The following is a 27,602-nucleotide window of genomic DNA, read 5'->3' as shown; positions in this document are numbered from 1 at the left end:
TCCGTGGAACGCGCACGGAGAGGCCTTCATTTGATTAGTGACCCGGGGCGTGCCCCCGGGCCTGAGCCGGCCTCGGGAGAGATGGCCGCCCGAAGCCATGCTGACGTCAGCACCGTCGGCTCCCAGAGGAAGGTAGGAGACGCTGTCCCGCGGAGCTGAGGTCGTCACCGAGCCGCTGCAGGGCTCGGTCTTAGGTGCAGCCTGGGGACGTTCCGGGCCGCTCAGGTGCGCGGCAAGGTGGTCTGGTCGTACCACGTGCCAAGTAAAAGGGAAATGGCAGAGCTGTTCACCATAGAAAAAGCAACTCTTTTACAGATTGAGCAAGCCAGACTCGAATTGCAAGACGATATAGTGCTGCTACGCGACAATATTGTCCGTGTGCAAGTGCAGGGCTGACACTGCCGGGAGCAACGGCCCCCCCCCCCCCCTCCTGGCCTCTTGCCTAGAGGCCAAAAACTACAGTTTTCCTCGTTCCCCGTGAAATTTTACGTTGTATCATCCTGATGGGAGTCATGCAATGGCCAACATAAAGCATTCCATCAAATAAGTGGGAGAGGGAGGGGTGGGGGGGGGGGGGGAAGGCTTAAGGCGTACTCAATATCTGCCACATACTATATGGACAATGTTAGTCCCTATTAGAAGACATAGTGTCCCACAAAATTCAAAGGAAGCTCAGCTTCGGAGTACAGCTCAGAACAGATACGGATGAGGCCCCATTACAACACGAGAAGTCTCATAGTTGTCTTATTGCAAGCTCCGATACTGAGTACGGAACTTGCATCTGCATCCGCGTCTGCATGCACCAGAACTGGGGAGAATGGCGCCCTGGTAATGGTATTTATATATATATATATATATATATATATATATATATATATATATATATATATATATATATATATGTGTGTGTGTGTGTGTGTGGGTGTGTGTGTGTGTGTGTGTGTGTGTGTGTGTGTGTGTGTGTGTGTGTGTGTGTGTGTGTGTGTGTGTGGTCCCAACAGTTGCATGGCCTCCTCCTACGACCCGGTCCCTTTCACACAAATCCTTTTTCGATAACGCCTGTGGTTTCTATCAGACCCAGGCACCGCGCGCCACCACTGTTCTCGCGTATCCGGGTCTCCACTGATTCCCCCAGGACCCATAGGTCTGCCATGAATATCCAATACTCGTTGCTAGCGGGATTTCAGACCAAACGGGTCCTACTTGAACTAGAATAAAAATTTCAGCCCGAGTGGCTCGGTCCGGCCATTACGCCCCCTGGAAGAAGATCTCTGTAGCTACTGATCGCGGCTTCATGCAGTTTTCAGTAAAATGAGGCGCAATTCTTTTAAAATGTGCTGTTAAATTGTCAGACGCACGTTCAAGCTGCTTGATCGGGAGGCAGGGGCGGCGCCGCAAACTTTGTCCAGTGCAGTGGGTAAGCAGGTCCATTGCCTCCTAAGCAGATCTGGAGGCTTCCTATTTCATCCCCTGTATGAAATGTCTCTCGGATTCCTCTTTTTTAAAGGACCTCTTAGGCACATCAAACCTCATAAAACCTTCTCTAGTCCTGGTGGGGCCATCGGTCTCGCTATCAGGGCCTCCTCGTGGCCTGGTAGAGCTAACTGTGTTCCTCATGGGGTTTCCTATGAATTTTGTGGCTCCCTCTTTAAATTATTTGGGGCCTTGCCGACCGATAGGCCCCATTTTGGCCGTCTAAGGTATCATACATTCATCAGACATCTCATCATAGGGTGCTATGTTTCGTCATGATTTTAGCTGTCAAGGCCATCATCGCTGCCATCTCGCACGCCGCTGGAGAGCGGCAGGCAAAGGTTTGTTTGACGGCCGAAGTCCGAACTCCTGCTTCTCAAACTCGACTACTAGCCCAGCATGACCGCATGGAAAGCAAATGATGGTATATCCGTAATCCTATGGCAGTTTGCATCACCAAAACTCGGGTCTCCCAAGGGTCTGTTGCTACTCTGTGATTCTGGCTGTCCACATCCGTAATGGCAATTTCTGAGAAATACGGCCCACCGGCGCCTCCACCAGTCACTCCCGGATTCTAGTCTTCGACGTCCCAACCGGGCACCCTGCATTTCGGTCCCCGACTCTGTATCCGACTCTGCCACGGTCACCGTTGGGAACAGGTCTCTTATACCTGCACCAACCACCCTTTTGGTTGGCCTTCAACTTGGACACTGGTCTTTCTTGGAGCCGGCCAGCGTCTCTGGCTTCTTTCTCTTGGGGCTTCCTTGGAGTGTGACTGCATGTCGCGCGTAAGTGTCGTGTCATTAGCGTTAGCACTGCTTGTTCATCCGTCACACTCCAGTATGCTACAGCGCTAGGTATGACGGTAGCGTGGCAGGGCGCGTCGAACTCATCTTGATCATGATCACGGCACTGAGACGAGCTAGCTGCTAACCTCAGGCTATCTGAATTGTTGCTGAGTGTCTGACGTCTCAGGGCCCTTTGGTCCCCTTGCCCTTGCTTTTTGGGTCCCATTGGCGGCCTTGGTGCTCGTATCATTCACTGAGATCATCGGGTGAGTGTCTGCGTTTCTTATGTCTTGTGTTTGAAGGTCTCTTCTAGGCTTTTTTAGGTGAACTTTGAGTGCCAGTTGATGATATAGGTCTCCTAGCTTTGGGACTTGACGTATGTGATGTCCGCCCTCCACTCTATCTAACCTTTTCTTGGAGGGAGGAGAGGGGAACCAGGCCTGCGCGTGCCGCATCGAACTCGGAAACCATTCTTCACTCCTGGAAGGAACTATGTTGCGACGAAGAAGATGGGGGGGGGGGGGGGTAATGCCTGGTCACATAAATTTGTATGGTCCCATACGGCTTAAGTCACCAGCTGCCGACAGGGCCATTCTGAATCGAATTAATATTTTCATATGGTCTGAGCCATTGTTTCTATGGCCTTGATTGAAGCAATGGCTCAATGGAAACTGATAAATCAACGACAGACATTGATCTCGTTCACACAATTCAATTCAATCCATGCTCATTTTTCCCAAATATTATTTAAATTCTCGTGCTTTCCTGTTTCGCCTTCTTTGCTGCGATATTTATCCCACCATATGCATCTTGTTTGCAACGCAATAAAATGTTTTATAACCCTCCATACGCCGCGCTGCGGTGCTCTCCCCTACCACCGGCAGTCTCCGCTGGAAATAAGGGTCCTGGAATTTGTCATTACTTGCGAGCTTTAAAGATGCATTCTGCTGACAGGCGATGGCGGAATATGAGGTTTCAGATTCATATTGAGATTCAGTGCCAGAACTTTGTTTTGCAGTATGGCCTCCACAAAGCGTCCAACCAAGGGTTCGAATACAGAAAGCCTGCTGCGGGGTTCTGGACTGCGCCTATGCACATACATTTCCTGATAAAAATGTAGCCCAACCAACATAGGGAAAACGCACTTGGCATGTGCCCTTGGCGCTACGTTTATGTTCAGAAGGGCTTTATGTATTACGTTATTTTCTTACAACTAACCATCGAAGTGAAAGGGCTCCGGGAAAGTATGGCAATCCTGGATGATCATCAACTAACAGTAACGTGCAACAATGCACCATGGTATGATGTCAATGCTCCCCAGCATCGGTCTGCAGCGACGCAAGTGCAGTTCTCTTGATGAACCGAAGTGGCTTTCGTTAACCAGTCACCGTCATTTAACTACTTATTTTGATGTTCAAACCTTACTTAAACATTGAAGTGATCGCACAGTTATCATTCCAGGGGAAGGAAAAAGGCAAAGGATCTTCCCCTTCCAGCCAATTTGCACATGACTAAATGCTCCGGACAGCAGCATTTGACATAAGACGTGAAACATGATTAAATGTTCAATGATGTTAAATGTTTGTTAAATGTTAAATGAGGTTAAATGAGGTGTTAAATGAGGTGTACAAATCGATTTGCTAATTTTTGCACTGTGCTGTCTGGGGTTGGTTCTGTGGTTCTGTGGTTCTGCAACTACGTAAGCAAACTTTTTTAACGCGGAGACAGCGAGGTTTATGAAAACCGCAAGTCGGATTTTCGGGACAGATCTGGCGTCCCACCTAAGCTTCACTTTTGTAACATACAAAACCAGGTCAACCACGCTCCCATAACACTACCAGCCGACGGAATACCGAGCTCTCGCCCAACCAGCACCCATGCACGCTGATGAGCGATGCCCGCCAGATGGAGATTGCTCGACACACACGCCTGGTTTGCGCGCAGCAGCCCCAGGCGCGCTGGCGATGCTATCAGCTCGGGCCGTGCCCGCAGCTCGCCTGCCGCGGCGGCACGTGCCACCGATGTTTGCCCTCGTCGCGGTGTGCAGCGTTCTTCCAGGCCGCGACGGCGAGGAGTGGATGGACGGCCGTGCGCCGTCCGGACCGGCTGGTCCCCCGTCCGCCGGAGGTGGGCGGCCGTGCGCGCGTGCGGCCCAGCTGGGCCGCGGCCGGCGGCGGAGGGCGTCGCCGCCCTGACCTACGCCGCCGGCTCCGACAGCGCGCGGCGACGAGCGGGCGGCCGGGCGTGTTTTGTTTAAACCAGGGCTCGCAGCCTTAATAAGACCGTTCCGGCGCGACAGCACGTCTCCAATAGGACATTCAAGCGGGATGTAGCAGGACGCTCAAGACGGAAGTGAAAGTGGAGGGATGATGCTTTGGAGGAGATCCAATAGCGTGCTCCATCGATGAGTTTTAAAAGGATGCAACAGCATTTCCAAGCCAAATTGAATTTCTTCCTTACGGTGGGAGAGAATCGCCAGTCAGACATTCGCTGGAGCGTGTGTCCGTTTGGCGGGTCTGCCGAAATTGGATTTAGGGTGTAATCTGCTTTTGACTCTTCTCTGCTTTATTTCATAAGTTCAATCTAAAATCAATTCTGCCAATTCCTGACTAAAATGAGTTATGCATACCAGCCGCTGGTAAAACTTATCATCTGAACGTAATCAATTGAAATACGCCATTGATGTGAGCGTAATCCAAACGACAGTCCGAATACCGATACATCATACCGTTTGGCGTGCCATACGTGTACGCGTACGCAAACGCACGCACGCACACACGCACACACACACACACACACACACACACGCACACACACACGCACACACGCAAACACACACTTATTGATTATTAGAGCATTTCGGGAGCAAGTTTTATCTCATACATTATTGGTTGTATACCACAGAAAATTCCGCGTTTATGGCCTTCTTGGACGTTTGCCCAATGCTTTGTTTGGTGCGTTTGTCGCTTTCAGTGTGTCTTTACAGAATGCTACTAAAAGTAATATATTCATTCAGAGTTTCAATCAGTTCAATGATTACTTTCAAGACAAATATTATACTTTGTGTGTGTGCGTGTGTTTCAGTGCCCCTCCCGCAAGTGCATGGTCAAACGTTGGCTGAGACTTGTTGCAGTCCGGCCAATGTACTTGACATTGCGGCTTTCATAGTCCCCGGCAGAATATTGGAAACAGTAAACTACACGTCTGCTTCAGTTCATCTGGGTATTGGTTCGCATTATTTTTGAATGCCAGCAAAGACGTTTTTGGACTCTTGTGGTGCACACTAATTCGCAGTTGCTTTTGTTGATCAGTGGGGACACATTGCTTGAGGAAAATGTAACGCAGCATTTTCTCAACAGTTTTCCAAAACGGAGTCATGGTATTTCGTAAAAAGTTTCAATGTTTGCTGACGATCATGACGGGCGTAAGTCTCTTAGTCTTTTTGAGAAGGTGATCGAGTAAGGATTTTGTGGCACTGTCAAAGTAAGTATTTGTGTATTCACCACTGATGAGCATCTGAAGCGGCTTGTCGCGCTCCCATCAAAAGCATTCCATAAAGATCAAATTTTCAAAGCCTGCGGATTCTCCTTTCCCCAAATCCCACTTTTCTGTAAACACCTATCTAAAATGTACTAGCTGTTGAGTCAATTAGGAGGTCTAGACATGGCAGCTTGTTGTTGTTCATCTTGGTTTCGACAATAAAATTCAAGAATTACTTGTCCTTACGTTTTCACGCAGAGGCTGGGGCTGCTTAGTGTAAGTAACAAACTGCCATTTCTAGACCCTCGGAAATGTTACGAAATTCTTACTCGATCACTTTCTCAAAAAAGACAATCAGAATAATGCTTTTTGTGATCCCCATGAAACACTGGATCCTTTTTACAAAAACGCCTTATCCCATCTTGCAAAGCTTGATGAGAAAGCATTGCCTTACATTGTCCTCAAACACTGCGTCCCCACTGATCAACAAAAACGACTAAGATTCATTGTATACTACAAGAGTCCAAAAACATCTTCCCCGGTGATCGCGAAGAACCTCAACCAAAACAAAGATAAGTTGAAACAAACAAATTTAGGCTGACATTTTCAATGTTCTGCCAGGAACTATGAGAATCGCAAAGTGCCTTGGGCCTGACTACAAGTATCAGCCGATGCTTATCATACGCTTGCGGGAGGAGCGTCGAAAACATGCGCGTACGCATCACAACGCCCCTCTCACTAGAAGTACGTTAGACATGAACATAACCATATCGCGCATGCTTAAGTCCATAGGCAACTCGTCACATTTGAAACATTATGCATCAGAAACATAGCACCCATCACAAACATAAAAAACTATTCACAGAGCTACCACTCTACGATACGCGATTGATAGGACCCCCCTCCACCCCCCCCCCCGATGAAAATCTTTCGAACCAGTAACCCTTCAACTTGATCGGTAAAAGTGCAAAACTTTCAACCATCAAAAGTGTTTCTGAAACTAAAGCGGGAGCATGCAAATCTCTTGTCAAATGCCTTGATCGTGTATTTTGAGGAAACACGATGGAACCGTACTTTTGTATATATAGCGTGCTTGTGACTGCGTGTTTACAGTCTCATAGCTATCTTGGAAATGTTCATGGAACTGATCGGAACGTTTAACAGATGGATCGACCCAAGCAACATTCTGTATCGACACACCGAAAACCACAAGCGCCCCATGCGGAGCCTTGAATATGTATATATATATATATATATATATATATATACATTTATATATATATATATAATTTATATATATATGCATATATACATTTATTATATATAGTTATCTGCGTGCGTGCGTGCGTGCATGCTTACGTGCGCGCGCGCGTGTATGTGTGCGTGTGCGCTTGTGTGTGTGGGTGTGGGTGTGGGTGTAGGTGTGGGTGTGGGTGTGGGTGTGTTTATGTGTGTGGGTGTGGGTGTGTCGTTCACGATCCGGGCCGAGAAAGCATGGCCAACGCGCCTGGGGCTCCTGCGCGCAAACCAGGTTTGCGCGTTGAACAATCTCCAATAAACACATAATTAGTTATATGAATATACAGATATGTGTATATATGTGTATATGTATGTATGTATATTTATACTCATTGCACTTGTATGTTCATGTATATACATTGTAAAGTTCCATTTTTTTTAGTCGCGAACGAAAATTTTCCAAGCTATGACGTTGTTCTTTTCCTCAGATGTTGCGCGGTCTACGTTTCCTATCATGATTTTACAGTTTTAGTGTCAATGTGATAAACGCCGCACTGACAGGTTTACGGTGAATGGAAATGACACTACTGCAATTACAAAAGAAGGGGAAGTCTTCGTGAAAACGGGTGGCAATAAAAATGGCAAAAAATGGCAATACAACTATGGCAAATTTAGTGGCAATAGAAGGTCACGGCTTTACAACAGCCAACGGAGCCGAATGAGCGAGACGATGCCGATGTAATAACTATAACTGTCCTTCCTGATCAGCTTCGTGCTGGAGCGCTGAGCTCGCAACCAGAAGATCAGAGATCGATTCGAATTCGAATGCCAGCAATTTGAAAACTCAGATTGTGACGCATTCATGGTTGAAAGCCAGGCACCATACAGTGCTTCTCATCATCTAGTAGCATCCGACGGCGTCCGGATATCTGACTGTTAATACACCAGACGAGAACGACAGCCCAAGCAGTTATCCCACTCGTAATTTAAACAAACAACTCTACATCAGATCTCACAAAACATCAAGTTTTTGCCATTTGTAGGCTTTCGTGCCGTTTGAGGTCATTGGGGTTCGCCCGCAAGGATGAGACCGAGACGGCAAAGGAAAAGTCTAGCCCCCTCCCTTTTCCCATTCCCGAACGTCGCCGAGGCTGCACATCGAAGTTGCAACATAAAAAAGACCCAAATCGTGATCGGAATGGCTTAGTTGGCCCCCGGGAGCAAGACATGTGTATTTATGTCATGTCCAACGGCCTTTTAAAGGCACGGATGTTATGCCAACGCAAACAGCAGTGAACACCACCATTGGTACTGAAATGCCGCCAGATCTAGAAAATCCGACCACATTGAGTTACAATGTGCAGATGAATAGAAGCAAAAGATAAGCGCGTCACGATTTTGTAATGAATAACCACGATTCACGCTGACATGATTTTGCTATCAGTATCTGTCAATCCGAACTGATTCAAACCTTCAACGAAGGCCTGTTTCGAAATGTCACATGTTGCATCAAAGCTCTGAACCATAGAAACCGTAGAAGGGTCCTTCCTCCGCCATAATGAAGCCATGTACCAACAATGTTCAAGAAATTGATATGGTCTGATGAAAGTAACACACCCACTTCGTGTTCACAATCACATATTGGTCTCACAAACTTCACAGGTTTACTTATGCTCTTATGACGTAGCGTGCTGGGTTTCGGCTCACCAATGTCATCTTAGGACCCCAGCAGCACACCTTAACGTATGGGTTACTTCCCTTGATGAAATGGGGACCCGACGGTACCGTATCACGCGAGCGTAATGCAGGATGCTAAATATAGTGTAATCGCAGGGCAGAATGTACCTTATCTAGCATCTTCAGTGAAACTGGGGTTCAGCCTAGCCAGAAAGACCATTTTTGTATTATTAGAATCATATTTTATATAAGAGTAGAATTAGAATCATCCACCGTTGTAATCTTGCACGGCTTTTCTATGACTTCGCACAACAGCTCGCCTCATTGGGAGCTTGCTGAGGCTGTCAGTTGTGTACAGCCCCCACGGCTGACGTGGCGGGGGTCCGGCCCGAGCACACCCACGCCCCGACACAGCCCCCACGGCTGACGTGGCGGGAGTCCGGCCCGAGCACACCCACGTCCGGACACAGCCCCCACGGCTGACGTGGCGGGAGTCCGGCCCGAGCACACCCACGTCCGGACACAGCCCCCACGGCTGACGTGGCGGGAGTCCCGCCCGAGCACACCCATGCCCGGACACCGTCCTCACGGCTGACGTGACGGGAGTCCGGCCCGAGCACACCCACGTCCGGACACAGCCCCCACGGCTGACGTGGCGGGAGTCCCGCCCGAGCACACCCACGCCCCGACACAGCCCCCACGGCTGACGTGGCGGGAGTCCCGCCCGAGCACACCCATGCCCGGACACCGTCCTCACGGCTGACGTGACGGGAGTCCGGCCCGAGCACACCCACGCCCCGACACAGCCCCCACGGCTGACGTGGCGGGAGTCCCGCCCGAGCACACCCACGTCCGGACACAGCCCCCACGGCTGACGTGACGGGAGTCCGGCCCGAGCACACCCACGCCCCGACACAGCCCCCACGGCTGACGTGGCGGGAGTCCCGCCCGAGCACACCCATGCCCGGACACCGTCCTCACGGCTGACGTGACGGGAGTGCCGCCCGAGCACACCCATGCCCGGACACCGTCCTCACGGCTGACGTGACGGGAGTCCGGCCCGAGCACACCCACGCCCCGACACAGCCCCCACGGCTGACGTGGCGGGAGTCCCGCCCGAGCACACCCACGTCCGGACACAGCCCCCACGGCTGACGTGACGGGAGTCCGGCCCGAGCACACCCACGCCCCGACACAGCCCCCACGGCTGACGTGGCGGGAGTCCCGCCCGAGCACACCCACGCCCGGACACCGTCCTCACGGCTGACGTAGCGGGAGTCCCGCCCGAGCACACCCACGTCCGGACACAGCCCCCACGGCTGACGTGGCGGGGGTCCGGCCCGAGCAGACCCACGCCCGGACACCGTCCTCACGGCTGACGTGGCGGGAGTCCCGCCCGAGCACACCCACGCCCCGACACAGTCCTCACGGCTGACATGGCGGGAGTCCGGCCCGAGCACACCCACGCCCGGACACCGTCCTCACGGCTGACGTGGCGGGAGTCCCGCCCGAGCACACCCACGCCCCGACACAGTCCTCACGGCTGACATGGCGGGAGTCCGGCCCGAGCACACCCACGCCCCGACACAGAGTCCCTGTGCGGGAACGGCTCGGCACAGGCGTGACCATGCCCCCTGCTTCCCGCAATATTAATCAGAACATCCCCCAAGCCATAATACGTTTAAAGTGGCTAAATATGATCGAAAGCACTTAAACATAACTTACGAAAGTGTGGATGGTGTGCCAGAAAACCTTTACGCTCACTTTAAGGGAAGATGGCCTGAACCAAATATATAATAAAGAATGGCACAAGTATGGCGCTGCGGCATACGTTGTGAGTATGCTATACTTATATATATATATATATATATATATATATATATATATATATACATCCTCAACTCGTGTTGATACGATGGAGTGCTAGAGATGAAATGGAAATGAAAAACTAGCATGAAAGGCTAATTCAAGAAGTTGAATGTGTACATTTCATCATATATATATATATATATATATATATATATATATATATATATATATATATATATATATATAGTGATTCATATGCAACAGTGAAAAGAGTTTTCATATGCATGGTGGGGCCTGCTTTCCTTGAAGTGAATGCAAACCACATCTTTCCGAAGCATGAAGTGTTTCTGAGATAGTGCTCAAATTTCCGTTCAGTTATGCCAAAGCTCTTTCGGCCTAATTAGTCACTTTAGAGCTATGAAATTAATTGGATGTATAGGGAGAGGGAGATGTGTATATCTATATGCATAAAGCTATATTGTAAGACAAAACAAAGGTCACAAAATCATTGCGGAGCAAACGCTAGATTTCCATCACGCAACGAATATACTGGATACATCTTTCGCGCTTTCAGTCCAGAATACGGAGCTTTGAATCTCATAACTTTGAAGCCTTGAGGTTTGAGCACCACCGAGCCGCACCTTCCTTCGAGCCCCGCAGCGGCTCGGTGACGACCTCAGCTCCGCGGGACAGCGTCTCCTCCCTTCAGCCGGGAGCCGACGGTGCTGACGTCAGCATGGCTTCGGGCGGCCATCTCTCCCGAGGCCGGCTCCGGCCCGGGGGCACGCCCCGGGTCACTAATCAAATGAAGGCCTCTCCGTGCGCGTTCCACGGACGCCGGCGCACGCTCGGTGCCAGCCGACCGTGGTAATCATGGTTTTACACGGGGCTGACTTCAGGGTCTGCCGGCGGTGCCCAGGGGCGGGTCTGAAAGACCGCGTTTCGTTGTGTTACGTCAGCACATGTGACCTTTGAAGGTATTTGCTAAGGCGGCACCACGCAAAAAGTGACCTCGCCGGACGCTTGCTGTGGATGCTGGTCCGAAGCTACAGCAGTGGCTGAAATTGGATAAAGGCATTTGTGTGAGATACAGATTTCTCGTCAGTCTGCACTTGAGACGAATCATTAAGACAGTAAATCACATTGGGTAGAGAGAGAATATGCGTCGGTTATATGTCACTTAGAGCCAACCTAATCTAATGTAGAATCCGCTACAAAACTGAACATCCAAATATGACATTAATGCGCATAGTCTGCTCACTCAAATGTATCGCTGCTCCATTTAACATCTTGTTTCGGCGCAAACGGAGCCCTGATCTGACGCTGACATCTCATCATCGACTCGTCAGCAGAGCAATTTATCAGAAATGCTGCGGATGTCGCAGCTCTGTTAATCCAAAGCCAGGCCCGTCACAATCGTATCGCCGAGGCCAGCGGCGTTCGACGCAACCGGCGCCGCAGCTCAGTCAGCTTTGAGGACGGTTGCCATGGTAACCGCATTGATGGGACTGTGCGTTGGGTCATGGAGACTGAAATGGTCCGAACACCCAACCCACGTGTAGAGGGAATGTTTCATATTTAAAGATATTGAAGGAAACATGAGATAAGATGAAACAAGCAGACTTATAAACATTTGTATACATTTAGGTCGAAAAGGCTGCTCCAGACAACACAATGTCCCTTTTACGTAAATGTGGTTCTTGATACATCGATGTTTGATTACGTCATCGCACCTAACACAATATTGATTGGGAGCCAATTGACGGCAGTTACATCTGGAATTTGCGCGCACTAATGCTAGATATGAGTGGTTCGACCATTACATTTTTCTTGGCCTTGATCGTCGTATGGCTTATGGAATGGCATAGTTTAATGGACGTTTTTATGACGTCATGAATACCAAAATGACCTTGAAATACTTCCCCGAAAAATTATTCATATTTCTACTGCGCGTACCTCAGATACTAGATAGCTTATGCCATAAAAACGGCAGGGCTGTGAATTGCGCCGAACGGTCTTCAAGATGGATATTTCAGTTCAAAACCTGGTACAAACGTGGAATACTCTCCTTAAGTACGGAATTCAAAATAAGCAGACAGCAAGAGAAGCCGTTCAAATATTTAGGCTGACCGGGCAAGTACGCCAGTGCCTTGCAAGCCCAACAAAGGCACTAAGTCCCCCATGACATTTATTAAGCGTGAGCAACTGCAAACCAATGTACCAAATGAATTACCGACGGCTCCCTTCAACTTGCGCAATATTGATTCACACACTCCTGAGGAATCAATTACTAAAAAAACGAATGCAGTGTGATTTAAGATGGTCTCAAAAGCATAGCGATGATACAGTCAGCAAAAAGAAAAGAAAGATGCCATCCCCTATGTCGCCTAGTGCAATTAGGTGGTAATCCGTGCATCTGTGATGTACTATGCGAAGGGCACTTTACATCTGGCCTCTGAAAACGAACATTTTTTGCATTTAGAAACAGAAGCTTACAGCTCTGTTGACGAGCGCCTGAAGCACCGGATATCTCGCTGTGGCAGTCACTGCATTTCTTCACTATATCTGTTTACACAATTAAGACAACGCCATTATAGCCCCGTGCCCAATGACCTATTTTTGCGCAAGGCTGTTCATCATTGTTACTATTTACCGAGTAAATACATGAAACGACTTGGAGCATCGCCCACCCTGCTGGAAATGGTGACCAAGGAAGCTTCCTTCGAGAAGGACTTGACCTGATGGTCTTCGGTCTGCAGTATGATGCCACAATTTCTCGATCATTCATCTACCTTCCTGACATGCTGCACACAGGTGCGGCGTAGGACAATGCAGTGATGAAGTGCCTTGGTATATAGCACGGATAGAATAGGATGGTGGAGTGAAAATACCTTGCTAACAGTTCACTTTTCGGAGCTCACATTGGCCTGATGTCGAATGTTAATAAGTTTTTTTCGAGATTTGCGGCCTTGCTCACTACGCAAGCTGTAAACTTGACCCCCAGAGCTAGATGCATTCATATCATGATTCAGATTGCTAGAGCCATGGGCCATTGGAGGCTGAAGCGGGATTGGTATGAACACCTTGACGATGGATTACGATGTCACGTATGAACACACATCTGCATACTTCCACGTCCCAAGGACGCGCGCTTTGTAGTCCAGGTAAACGCCACTTCCCATTAGCTTTCCTGTCAATCCAGACGACAGCGGACAAGATAGCCCTGGGCTGCACGGCAGAGTTTAGTCTGGCAGACAGTGCTGTCCACTCAGACCATCAACACTGCCCACCGTCTATTCTTCAATCGCGGAAATGCATCGCTGCAATCATTCTGACGAGCTATTCTGTGCACATTTAGAACCTTCGAACCAGGAGCAGTCCGCGGCTTCGGCGTTTTAAAATAGACTGCGTGCTGTGATGGAAATTGAAAGCGCAATTTCGCTTTCAGTTTGGTCGGCGTTGGTGCTGTGGCGGGAAAGATCGGGCACGCTTCAGTGTGATCACACTGTGAAACTGAGTCGGCTGAACCGGAGCCAGCGACACGACGGAGAACTTTCGGAACCAGGCGCGGTACGAACGCCGGGCTTCGACTCCAGCATCGGGTAGCAGTGGGCAATGTAACCATATATTTACCGCAATTAAACTTATGCGGAATTGGTGGTGTTCAGTTCGGTTAGTTTCGTGGCGCAATTGCTCTCGGACGTGTTTTCTCAAAGACCGCAGAACGGTTTTCAGTCTTCCCTGAGCTGCTGACGTGATGTTTTTCACAAATGTGGATAGCTGAAATGATATCCATCCGCTGACATGTTTGACTATAGTTGTTCAAGAAGTTGGGATCTTGCAGATTGGATGGTTTTCCTCGGAGGACATCAGTCGACAAACTGTCATAGTGGATTCCCACTGAAGACATCCTATAAGAATATACGAGCGGAGAAGTCCAGCAGCCACCCATAAATGTTACAGATTGGCTAGAGGGGTCACTTTGACTTGCATACCCTTGGCGCAGCGGGGATGGTGCCGAGGGCTGAGAAAAGAGAATGACATCCAAAAGTGTGTTCAACAGCAGGCCGGTCGTTGCTCCCATACCCACTTAACGGGACAGGACTAACATTCCAAAGCATGCAGAGCAAGTAAGCGTGGTACAACCAACTGGTCATGTTCGAATGTCTTTCACCCATGTAAACACTGAGCTAGTCAGCCCAAAAGGGCTCGCTGGTAGAAACGCCTGTCTGTAAAAAGGACACGAACACATACAGAAGTGAGCAAACAGCAGTGTACTCACCCTAGCGTAGTCATTGTGACGATGGTATACCAGAACGATGCCGGGATGGACGTGAACGTTGATCCCTTCACCTTCTTCTCCGCATAGAACATTACCGTGGCGAAAATGATAATGGCCATGGCTAGTGAGAAAACGAGGAACCCGAGCTCTTTGGCGCAGGATTTGAGGGTGTACCCAAGGATGCGGAGGCCCTGGGAATGTCGCGAGAACTTGAAGATCCGACAGACGCGGAACACCCGCAGCGTGACGAATGCGCCCGATACGTCGTCGTTGTCCGTGATGCCCAGGCCGATGTAGTACGGCAGAATGGCCACCACATCGATGATGCTCATCACGCTGCGCACAAACTTGCAGCGGTCGGGCGCAGCGAACAACCTCAGCAAATACTCGGCGGTGAAGATCATCACGCACGCCGTGTCCAGGCAGAAGAACACCACCTCGTACCGCTCGCCGCAAGGCAACGGCTCCTTCTTGCCCGGTAGGTTCCCGCACTCGACCGTTTCCACCACGTTGGCCAGCACTGACACGGCGATGAAGAACCCCGTGACGTAATAAAAAACGAGCGCCGCTGTCGACGTGTGCGGGTTCTCGAACGCGCGCCACATCTTTTCGCGCAGGTTGGTCAGCTTGACGAGGTTACCCTCGCCGTTCTCGGACATCTTGTCGTCCAGCAGGCGCTCGGCGTTCTCGCGCTTGCGGTCGCGGTAGTCCTCATAGCAACAGTCACCGATCACGTCCGGGATGATGCCGAAGAACGAGAGCTCCTCGTCGTAGCTCGTCAAGCACTCGTGCTTCGGGTAGTGAAGCTTACCAGTCCGGTAATAGTTAAGGATGTGCCGGAAGATGTCCGGGTCTCGGTCGAAGAAGTACTCCTTCGTGTCCTCGTCGTAGAAGAAGTCGCGCTCGTTAGAACCGAGCAGCGTATCGGGGTACTTCTCCACCGTGTTACGCCATGTCTCGAACCGTCGGCCCGACACGTTGATGACGAGCTTCTCGTCGTCCGCGCGCCGCTTGTCCTTGGGGATGGGCGGCGCCGGCAACGGGTTGTTGGCGATCGGGACCCACCCTATGGCCGCCGCGCGCGCGAACGGCAGCCACGCCGCCACCGAAGCCATCGTGCTCGCCTAGCTCGACCACCGTGTCGCAACGCGCGTCGCCCGCCTACATGTTCGCGCGCAGCCCTCACACCGCCGCCGCCGAGGCGCGCTCGCCTGCCGCGCCGAACGGTCGCCTAATACTGCCGGCGCGCGCCGCGCCGGCGCGCCGACGCCGACGCCGACGCCGACGCGCCGTCCGCCGGCCGGTCGGACCGCGCCGACGGCCGTTGCCGCGCCGCACAATTGATTGGTCGCACCGGGCACCCGTATTTGCCTATTCCTCCAGTCGCTCCGGCGACGGTGCCGCGAGCTAGCGCTCCACGTGACAAATCTGCGACGGCCGCGCGGCGCCCGTCCGTCGGGCTCCGGCCGCGTCACCGCGCCGCCACCGTGGCGCACTGGCGGCAGCCGGCGCGCCCAGACCGTGTCGCCACCGCAGGCCGCCACCCAAAATAGCGCCGCCGCCAGAAATACGCGCTCGCCTCACGGGCACTCGTCATGCCGCACAGCAGGTGATCAGCGCTCACGAGACCCAAACGCTCGCTGCGAGTCGCCCGCACGCGCGTCTGTTTATTTGCATCGTCGGGCCGCCGTGCCGCCCGCTGAGCGACCGGCGGCCGCGCCGCGCCGGCCGCCGTCGGCCGCCGCGTCGCGCCGTACAGGTGGCCAGTAGTCACACGCCGCCCTACAAGTGCGGCCGCTTTTTGGGACATGGCTGTGCGCGGCTCGGCGCACAGCGGCCGTTGGTTCGCGGACGTCACCGAGCCGTCGGCTGCGCGATGCGCCGCCCCGTCGCCCGGGCGGCGTGTGAGCCGGACGGGACGGCTCGAGGCGCCCCGGCGCCCTCTGCCGCTCCGCCGCTCTGCCGCCCGCTGGCCGAGGGGGCGGGAGCGACGCCAGATGCGTCACATGCTCCCTCTCTCCCGGCAGAGGGCCGGGCGCTGGGCGCCTGAATGTCGCCGAGACCGCACCGCCTGGGGCCGGAAAGAGCACCGTGGCGGCGCCGACGGGGTGCCAGGAGTTTCCCACCTCTGTACCAACGAAGGGGCTGGGTTGGCTCCTGCGAATGCTCTCTCTCTCTCTCTCTCTCTCTCTCTCTCTCTCTCTCTCTCTCTCTCTCTCTCTCTCTCTCTCTCTCTCTCTCTCTCTCTCTCTCTCTCTCCTCTCTCTCTCTCTCTCTCTCTCTCTCTCTCTCTCTCTCTCTCTCTCTCTCTCTCTCTCTCTCTCTCTCTCTCTCTCTCTCTCTCTCTCTCTCTCTCTCTCTCTCTCTCTCTCTCTCTCTCTCTCTCTCTCTCTCTCTCTCTCTCTCTCTCTCTCTCTCCCTCTCTCTCTCTCTCTCTCTCTCTCTCTCTCTCTCTCCCTCTCTCTCTCTCTCTCTCTCTCTCTCTCTCTCTCTCTCTCTCTCTCTCTCTCTTTCTCTCTCTCTCCCTCTCTCTCTCTCTCTCTCTCTCTCTCTCTCTCTCTCTCCTCTCTCTCTCTCCCCTCTCTCTCCAGTGCCTCGCTGCTAGATGACCCGTGGAGGGCCCCCCATTCGACCTGGCCCTCACTCGGGGCTTGTGTTAATGACCTAACTCGGACGCATGCCCCGATAGGAAGGCAGCGCGCAGATTCGTGCTTATGTGCACGAACAGTAATACTTACGGCAACACTTTTGAGGTTTACAGATCAAAAGATGATCCATGTGACGTAAAACATGAATCGGGTGTAAACCACATGCCAGGTTTACTGTGACGTAGGGAATGCAACATTCTATGATGCTGATCAGCCTAGGCCGCGACAACTTTGAAAGCCAGGATTATACAGCATGCAGGAGACTGAATGGCACGTGCATACTACAGATAACTTCTACGGCATCTATGCATTGTTGTCGTTTCCCAGAATTAAACAGCTTGTATTTTGGAACACAAGTATGCAGCTAGAATGATAGTCTGGACCATGGTCATGAAGACCGACATTACGACATCTGGCCGAAAATGAGCCACAAGAGCCCATTGAGGTTGATCTACATCAGGCTCCGTGCACATCCTCAAAACTAATTTTACCAACTAGCCTGCATAAATTTAGCTGCAAATAAGATCTTTAGGCCGATAGGACTTGTCCAAACGGTTTGGAATGTTGCTAGAGAAGGACTTCTTACAACTTTGTTTGTCAACCCATCCCAATGGTTCAGTTTTTTTTTTACTAAATGACATCTGCCTCTTCATAGCTCTACTATTGATCTGCTATTTATCTACTATTTATATATATATATATATATATATATATATACTATTTATCAACGGATGATTTTTTTCTAAGTATGACTGAATGCCTTAATGAATTGGCTAAGATCTTACATACTAGTGAGGTTAGACTCACAAGCCTGAAGATATTAACAGTTTTTTGGGTTTCCTTCTTAAAAATGGGTACTATATTGGCATTGTGCCAGCCGTCGGGTACTTCTCAGAAACAAGGATGCATCAAATATAAACATGAGAGGATAAGCTACAGCACCAGTGCATTCATTCAACACCACCATGTAATTGATCGGGCCCGGTCGCCTTCCTAACCTTGATTTCCTTCAAGCTCTCCCTTACCACACCCTCAGTCACCGTCAAATCTACAAGACTGCCTTCAATCAGATTTTGGCTTTTCAGGGAGATCACACATAGTCTCCATTGTAAAAACTGCACAAATCTGCCTACTGAGAGCATCTACAACGTCCTTATCCTCCACTGAAGACTTCCCATCTTTCTCGAGGGGGCCGACAGAGAAACTCTTAGATTTGATTTTGTACTAACTAAAAAAAGATCTTTACATCGCTAGAACAACTGTCTGCTAGCCTTACTTCTGACAATCTTTTAGCTGCTCTGATTTCCTGCCTAAGCTTTTCTATTGCAACATCACGCACAGCGTTGTTGTTTTCTGTGTCCTGCACGTTTTGCATATGAGATGCCTCCTTCTTCACCGCCATCAATTTGCGCAATGTCTGTGTCAGACATGGGGGCTTCCCAGAACTATCTTCTCGCATTTTCCTAAAGGCGATGAACCTTTCCTGTCCTTCAAATAAACTATCTTTGAATGCTTTCCTTACTTGATCTACAGTGAGACCGGTTATAATATTTTCCCACTGAATGCTAGCGAGAAAAGCTGTAAGTTTTTAAAATCTACCCTTAACAAAATTCGGAATAAGACTAAGATTGTCCTTACCTGAATAACCCAGACACATTGAGAACCTTACGATATTATAGTTATTATATCCCAGCGTCCCACCCACTCTCCAAGCATCGACCAACTCCTCATTAGTCATAACAAGATCCAAAAAGTAATGTCCCGTAGTGGGTTCGTACACCATCTGCTGAAGAAAATTTTCTTCAAAACAAGCGAAGATATTTTTGTCACAATTTGACAATTGGTCAAAATATACACCCCAGCCTGGGATGTTGAGACCTCCCAGCACTACACACTTGCATTCACGCCTCTGTCAGTTCCTCCATATATTTCTGTGTACAGATCTTGCAAACCATTCGGGGACCTATAAAAAGTTCCAGTTTGTAACTTATCCTTCGACACAACCGAATCCACCCAGAGGAATTCTTAACTATTGCCGTTCTTCATGCTTTCTTCAATTTCACTTTATTTTCTGCCTTACGTATTCTAATATCTCACCTCCTTTTTTCGCTTTTCCGTGAAAAGTTAACATACTGCAATCAGATACTTTAAATTCATATAAACTGCCACTTAAAAGCTGCTCACTGATCCAACATTCAATAAAAGGTACCAGGTCAAATTTGTTTTCAAGCACGTGAGCATGGAGCTCGCCAAAACATTTTTCTGACGCTTCTTGCATTTGCATAGAAGCACGCGAGTTTTCCTACACTCCTTTTTGGCTCATTGTTCAGCAATTTTGAATTATCATTATTTATGTGTTCTAATTTCACCCTCCCAACCCCAGGAGCTAGTTTCCCTGAAGGATACGTTCATACACCCTACAACTGAAAAACCTATTTCACGCGTCTACAAGCGTCGCGACCAGCTTTCCGCAAAGTTTTCTTATTCTAGCGTCTGCTGCCAGCGCCCTGGAGCTCCACTCAGGAGGTGCTCCAATCTTGTGAAGAATGCCTGTTACTATCTTCCTACCTTCGCCTTGCTGCAGAGTGGCCAAAAGGGTCCTATAATCCTGAATCACCCCCTCACTACTTGGTGTTCTGTCCCATATTATTGACTCTGGCCTGTGCAATGACTGCATTGGCCTGGTTTTTGCTGATTACTATTATATGATATATACGGCCTTAGTTTGTCTCCATCATATAAGCGTGGAACATCTTTCACCTTTTGAATCACGCCGAATCTGGCAGCTTACAAATCCTTTCATCCGGTGAAATGTCTTTGAAAACAAGCCGCTAAAAACATTACCGCAGACTCTGTAGGCCGTTGTGGAGGGACATAGAGCTGTTGAGGTGTGGTTCTGGACAGCAGTAAGCTATGCAGCACGCTCGATACGAGGGTTGCCGCTTTGAAGACATGCGGCGGTCGCGCGCAGTGAGGGAAAAGTTTCCGGTGCTTTGTTGCGACTGTGCAATCACCAAAACACTTTTAGGGTAGACACACTAACCTTAGAACACCGCAATCACCACTGTGTTTTAACAATGATTTAAAAATCTGGGTTTGTGTGTATATCGCTCATGATATTTCCCCGTTTTTCTTCAATCTGAACGCGTCTGTGAATCCTAATTCATAGGTGAGAAACTGGCGACAGTTCTCGGTACACAATTATTGTCGTGCCCTGTGGCATAGCCAAAGGACGGGGAAGGGGCTTTCGGGCCACACCCGATCACAAAAACGACGGGGTCACCTGGGGACAGGACTTTTTGACGGCTTACGAAGTCCTAAGCGCTTCTTAGACAACAAATGGGATGCTGAGGCTTCAAAATGGGATCCTTGGGCTAAAAAGGACCGTGAATCCAAGGGCACGGTCCCTACAGCGACGAAGAGAGCACCTTGGCTAAAAATGTTCCTCATGTCTCTATGCAACCGCTCCATTCGAAATAGCTTCAACCCAGATACACTTTTGATTCAAAAGGTCACTTTTGTTATAAGGTCAGGCATCTTGTTTCAGCTTCAGACAGTCAATATGCCAGACAAACTTCAAGTTTGTTTTGATACTTCAGATTCAAATCAGTTTCAAAGACTACGCACAAAACACATGTTCTAGAAAGAAATAGGCTTATCAGGGTTTTTTATCAGGGCTCAGTGACCTTCCCTGACTTTCATGATGTCGAAGTCATAAATCTTTTGACTCTGCTGTGATCCGGGAAGTCGCAATGAGCGTCAACGCATCTAACTCATCGTGCATACTTTCTATTAATCAGGTAGTTAAGCCTTGTCCTTTTTCTGTCCTTTATACCTGACTTAGGACAAACTGAATTGGTCGTAATCCCATCTTCCATCGTTAAATTGTCTAAACAACCACCCCAAAGCTGCATGACGCTGTGGAACACTGCGCTGTCGCACCGTGTTGAGTGATTCCTATGAAATGCTTGCGCTGATAGTCCTGGTCCCGCTCTGATCCTTGCGATAGGCCATGGAGATTGCAAGGTAAATGAATTTTGCAGACCAAGACATCGGCCATTTAATCACAGGATTGTATAGATTTTAGTGGACTGAGGAGTTGGCGAAGATGTCAGCAGAGTGTGAGGAGATAGAGAGTAAGGTTTTAGGTATCAGCTACTTAGCTACTCGAGGAGCTCAAGAACATTAAGTTTAGACAGGACAGGAGTGAGGAGGGTAAGCTATGTACAGGTCACGATAACTCGATGTCGACACTACTGTTTCTGTTTATTTAGCCAGTCAGTCAAAGTTATGACTCAAACACATGCTTTATTTTAGTATGCTGCTTCAGCTGATCCATTTTCAGGTGTGTTTCAGAGCAAAAAGTGTTGCATCCTTACAGATACTTGTTGTCCACCCCCCATCATTAATGTTTCTCAAATAATGGGAACGTTGGCCTCTGCAGACAGGAACCAAAGGCAGTTTTTCACTGAGCAGTAAGCTGCTGGACGTATGTCAGGTACCCTTGGCGTCCAGCCAAAAACTGTGACATTAGGTATGCACTTATTGATTTGTGTCCCATCTTTTCCGCTTGCACTTGGATACGTCATGCAAAAATTGGACATTAATAATGCATTTGCATACCTATGACTCTCCTGCAATGACTTAGAAAGTCCAAGACATTATACGAAAAGCCAGAAAATGGATGTGATTGAACATATCACTCGAAATCGTCCATTCATGCCTCAACTGAAGATTTCATGAGATTTGGAGTACCTTGTGCAACCACTCGAGCCTTTGGCAAGTGACTAACATGTGCATGATGTGTTAAAGCACCAGCGGTCCTAGCAGATATGGGATGACAGGCGAAATGCGCGTAACTCGCGCACCGCGTTTCGTGAATGTGGGAGGGTTCTATATTTGTGTCGGTTGCAGTCGCGGTGCACAAGATACGTTATACACGCTGACTAGAACGCTGCGCATCTAATAAGGTGTTTATGGTACCGATCTAAGTGTGCTGAGAACAATAAAAAAATGAATAAAAATTGACGTACAATTGTCAGTATATCAGGAACAAAATCGTTTTTAAGGATTGAAATATGATTTCATGCAGCTGTACGCAGACTTGTACTCGACTCGAGATAAGTGATAAGCCGACTCATGAGTCAATCGTTTTGGTTATGACCTGGGTCAGCTAATTAGGAAAAATGCCACTTTGAGGCATGAACTAAATCACATTCTTCGTCAATTTCGTCAACTGAATCGCAAGCCGATCATTAATCAGATAATCATTCTTACTGGCATCTTACTTACCGTTATCTGGAAGCAAACATGGGTACCTAACATTAAATACAGCCGAATCCATGATTGACGCTCAATGCTGGTCAGTGCAGAAGTTTTCTAAATTCCTTGAACTTGGTCCACTGTGAGTGGACTGAGAAGAGTACTATGCCAAGTACCAAGCAGTGCACAGGCCGCGGGACACGGGCATGAGCGCGCATTGTTGCCCCTGGACACTCGCCAGCGATGTGGCCAGGGTTTCTTGGAGTTACTGGGCCAACATGACAATTTATTTAGCCATGTGAAATCTTATTTTGAAATACCCCGATGTCATCGCGTGTTTCGCGACTCAAAGGGCTGTTATCATGCTTTGCCCCGATGCATTGTGACGTGTATTGCGAATTTGTTCCGTCCTAGAGATCAGTTTATGTGACATGAACTGGCGCGTGATAAATTTACGGCAGCATGCATGGCCTCACTCAGGCATTGCCGTCTAATTTTATGCTGTAACGTGCAATGACGAAATGAAAAGCTGCTGGCGTGGACTTATCGTTTACATGTGAGATCTTAAGTTTTGAATCCGAAGATCACGCGGAAAATTATCGTGAAATATTTTGCTATGGTTACTGCGCCAGGGTAACTATGAAACTTGTTAAAAAGAACTTTGTTAAATATGACAGTAACTATGAGGGACCTGCAGAAACGTTCCTAGAATCCTTTCATATGGGTATTGTTCAGATGAACCAAAATTCTCTGGATGATACATGGTGGTTTCTCAGCATCATATCGAAGATGAGGGTGACCCAGTTCTGTGCAGCACTAGTGAGGCGATAATTCTCTAAAAATGTGGTAATGATGATAGGATTACAACGATGGTGAGCTCGCTCGGAGTAGCGTTTTGGATTGTGCACGTGCTACCCAGGCCGTGTTCATTTGCTGCTATTTAAATGTATTTCGCACCTTATTGTCGGGGTATCACTTAACACGTGCTCGGGTGTGGGTCAAATTGCCCCCCCCCCCCAAGGTATCTTTCCGAAATGGTTTTCGAACGGCGCGGCGTAGCTGCGCCAAATTTTGCATTGCTGTAGACGATGGAATAGCAAATCGTCTGACACAACAAATGTAGATGTGCCTCGTACGGTTACTGACCTATGGCAAGCCCTAGTCAGGCCATGGTTTCAGCGAAGGCAATTTCTAGGCAATCGTTCAATGTAATCAAACAAAAAAGTGTTAGACGAAGCCATACATCTCTGAGATACTTTCTCAGGCAACACAACATTTGAATGAGCAGATTACTCTGACCTAGGGACATATGTGAAGGTCAGACCAAGGTCATAACCAGCCTGTTTTATGACTGTCGGGCTTGCTGTATGGGATAGTTTCTGGCGCCCCTTTCTACTTCATTGATAGTAGAAACCGCATTATACACTTTCATGGACTTCTTAAAGGTCACAATAAGTCACTGACCCAAAATGACTCAAGTCGGCACTTTGTTTTAGGAACATATCGCCTGGCGTAATCTGAGTCTCTTATTTACATGCAAAACTCAAAGCGGTCTTGTATGATTTTGGTCACCATGACCTTCAAAAGTTCGGACAAGGACACTGACCCTAAATGAGCGCTGAACTTTTGCATAGAACAGTTATCTAGGATCTAATGACCCTTTGGAGATCAACCTGGAATTTGACTTTATTTGCCTTATTTGACCCGAAGTTTATGATCTAGAAACCTCAAACTTTGATTTAAGTGAGTCCACATACGGGTCAACACCACCCGTCCGTCCGTCCCGGTGGCTCATTTGGTTAGAGCACCTGCATTCCGACCCACCCATCCGTGGCGGGATGGGTTCGAGTCGCTTTAGGGCGCTCGCTATTTGCTCTTGGCAGGTATGGCCTGCGGCCGGTGGCAGCGGTCACGCTAAAGGTCAGTTGACGTCAGAGGGCAGGACGGACCGTGCCGAGCATTGCGGCACGTAAAGCTTTCGCAACTAAATTCTGCCGTTGCCTGGAACTGCGCGATCGGATGGTGGGGGTCAGGGCTCACACAACAAGCACTGCTTAGCGTGAGCGCTGATACCAGAAATCCATCCATTCAAAGGATTCGGACCAAATTTATAAAAAAACACACCCTATGACTTTGGTGTTTCTAGCTCTCTTAGTTTCTGAGATCTCAGGGAGGTCAAATTGACCCCCACCCGAGCGAAGGGTATCCAATCGGCCGCCCGGGCGCGTGTTAACGGCAAGAAGAGGTATCACGCATCATGATGAAGGGTATAGTATTTCCCTTCAGTCATTGATCAGAGTGCTGTATGTTGCCTAGGCTCCATTGGTTCAAGATAAACTCTGTGGGTACTTCATGCTTGACATAGATCTCTTCCGTTCAATTGCTGATATAAACCTTATTAGAATTAGGATACGTAAGCACCAATTATTGAAGCAAAGGTTTCTGTCAAAGAACTGCACTGCACCAATGGTGGATATTAAAAGGAAACCGTAATCGCATTCTCACCTCATGTCATAGAAAGCTTGGCTACAATTGTAAAAATCCTCCTGATATTTGTGTAAATTTGTGGCTGCTTACTAATAATCCAGCAATAACAAACATTTGGTTCAATTAATTGCTGCACCTGCATTGTCATTTCAAGCATTCCAAGCTCTTGCTTACCTATATTTTCAATTACCATTGCAGATGGCACCCTGAAATGCCAATAAACAACACAACGCTTTGCTCCGATTAAAAATGCTGACACTGGTGTTACACGAAACATAAATCAGCATTATAATTATCTTTCTGTGAACCACACCTGTATAGCATGTATAAGTGTGATATGCATTCAAACTTCGGCGGTCGCGTGCATGCGTGTTCTAAAGCTCTCTGCTGAGCTCATGTAAATTTGTGAGCTTTCCTCGGCAAACTAACCTTGTACACGTGCTCATTTTCTGTGATATACTCATTCAGTGTATTTTGTTAATACTTCACAAATCATATACTGCGAACCAAATTTGACAGCTCATTTTTGGTGTGCTTTTCAACAGAAACCAAGATGCATGTTCAGTGTGCATACTGCACTGCTTTACAGAGACCTAACATCAATAAGTAGACGTCATATTAGTACACACAACTGTGTGATCAGCGCAGTATTATACAGTTTCCCATATCCAAAATGTCTGCATGCAAGACACCATTTGGTACGTCAGAGCTTTACCTGTCAGGCTTCACAGTTGCACCGCAGTTAATTGGGTAAATCTAATAAAATAGGGTTCTTTGTGTGTGGCATATGACAGCAATTTGAGTTGTCAAGCTCTGATGTCAAGTTATATTAAGTGCATTAATGATTGTTCCACGTGATGAAATACGCAATGTGAACAGTTTGTCCCTCCTGCATCTTAGAAAGAAGACATTAATCGTTCAAGTTGGGTATGTGCCAATTCAATCGTGGATGTCAAATAATCTGTGGCCGGAGCATTCAAGACATATCAACCAAACTTTACAGATGGTGCATGTCATTAAACATACCTTGAATAAAGTAGTGCATATTCCAAACTGAATACATTTAGCTGTCCACATTCACCATCGACTTCCTGAATTCTTTTTCTTTGGTACATCTAATATAATATTGTTCCCAAGGTGCAAAACAGATTGACATTTTTCGTCTACTTAGGAAAGTAAGATGTTTAGGGCTGGAGGAGAAAGGGGTAGAGCTAATTCCCGTTTATTGTTTTATGTACGCACCGTACGTTTGATATTACTATTTTCCGGATTGAGGCTTTCCCTTCTTCTGCATCTGTGACGTGTTCCTCCTCCTGCTACAACATGCATGATGCTTGTAGTAGCCAGTAGCAAAATTATCCTCGACAGCAACATTAGCGGTGAATAGAAGGTTTTAATGATATTATGCATACGTGCATGATCATTTCATGAGGTTCGAGCAGTTATGGATGCCACCTGTCCTACGCATATCATATTTTGCACCACATTTAAGCCACTTCGTCATTAGATCTTGGGGGGCTTGTATATTTCCTAAGGTTGTATGCTCCATTTTTGGGTTACCAAGATGCGTGCGTCAAATGTCAAAAGCTATTCTCCATAAAACTTCATGAACGATTCACAAAGAGTTTGGCTTGCAAAATATCAAAGCGTTAATGTTCAATACCATTCCGAACATTGGGTGGAGATCCTAGACCAGAGTAGGATAGAGTAGGAGATCCCTATATTTCACCTTCGGATACGACGCACGACAGTAAGTTTATTTTGTTCTTCTAGTTTTATCAAGGTATACCGTTGTAATTATTCTATAAATTATTGCCTGACAATTCACCCGCAGTCTCCAACATCAATGGCTTTCTCCTCAGATGGACACCAAGTCCTCAGTGATGGTGTCGTCTGCTGCGACAGCCTAGTTTCTACAGTTCTGCTGTGGTCCACCTGGCACGTTATTCGCACAAAACGCACGACTTACACTGGCAGACAGACATCTCCAGCTGAGGCCATCCCACGAACGCGCCGCCGCCGCCACTGCCGCTCGGGAACGCCTCGTCTTCGGCAGATGCGCCGGCGTCACTACCCTTGTAGTCATCGGTACTACGGTGCGCGCGAGCGTGTGTGGTGGCGGCGGGTGAGAGTGTTAAGGTGCAGTTGGGGTGCCACCTGCGCAACTGAGGCGTCACCGGCAAGGCGGCGGCGTCACCGGCGTGGCTGAGGCGTCATCGACACGGCTGAGGTGCTACTGTCCCGGCTGAGGTGTCATCAGCACGGCTGAGGTGTCATTGACACGGCTGAGGTGCTACTGTCCCGGTTGAGGTGTCACTGGCGCGGTTGAGGCGTCACCGGCGAGGCTGAGGTGTCATCGACACGGCTGAGGAGCTACTGTCCCAGTTGAGGTGTCACTGGCGCGGCTGAGGCGTCACCGGCGAGGCTGAGGAGACATCGGTGTGGCTGAAGTGCCAC

At 48.8% G+C, this 27,602-nt stretch overlaps 1 protein-coding gene across 2 annotated transcripts in view; it reads right to left on the bottom strand.

Annotated features, from left to right (window-relative positions):
- Positions 1 to 15,963, bottom strand: part of LOC119113008 (potassium voltage-gated channel protein Shal) — a 134,334-nt gene extending 118,371 nt beyond the window's left edge. For both annotated transcript variants that reach the window (XM_037237322.1, XM_037237323.1), the window contains exon 1: positions 14,749 to 15,963. In XM_037237322.1, coding sequence (XP_037093217.1) covers positions 14,749 to 15,863 — 1,115 coding nt within the window. In that variant the 5' untranslated portion in view covers positions 15,864 to 15,963. The remainder of the gene's footprint in view (positions 1 to 14,748) is intronic.
- Positions 15,964 to 27,602: the final 11,639 nt, after the last annotated feature.

The sequence above is a fragment of the Pollicipes pollicipes genome, unplaced genomic scaffold (assembly GCF_011947565.3).
Source record: "Pollicipes pollicipes isolate AB1234 unplaced genomic scaffold, Ppol_2.1 Scaffold_7261;HRSCAF=8764_pilon_pilon_pilon, whole genome shotgun sequence".
Classification (NCBI taxonomy): domain Eukaryota; kingdom Metazoa; phylum Arthropoda; class Thecostraca; order Pollicipedomorpha; family Pollicipedidae; genus Pollicipes; species Pollicipes pollicipes.
This window is presented reverse-complemented; position numbering and strand designations above follow the sequence as displayed.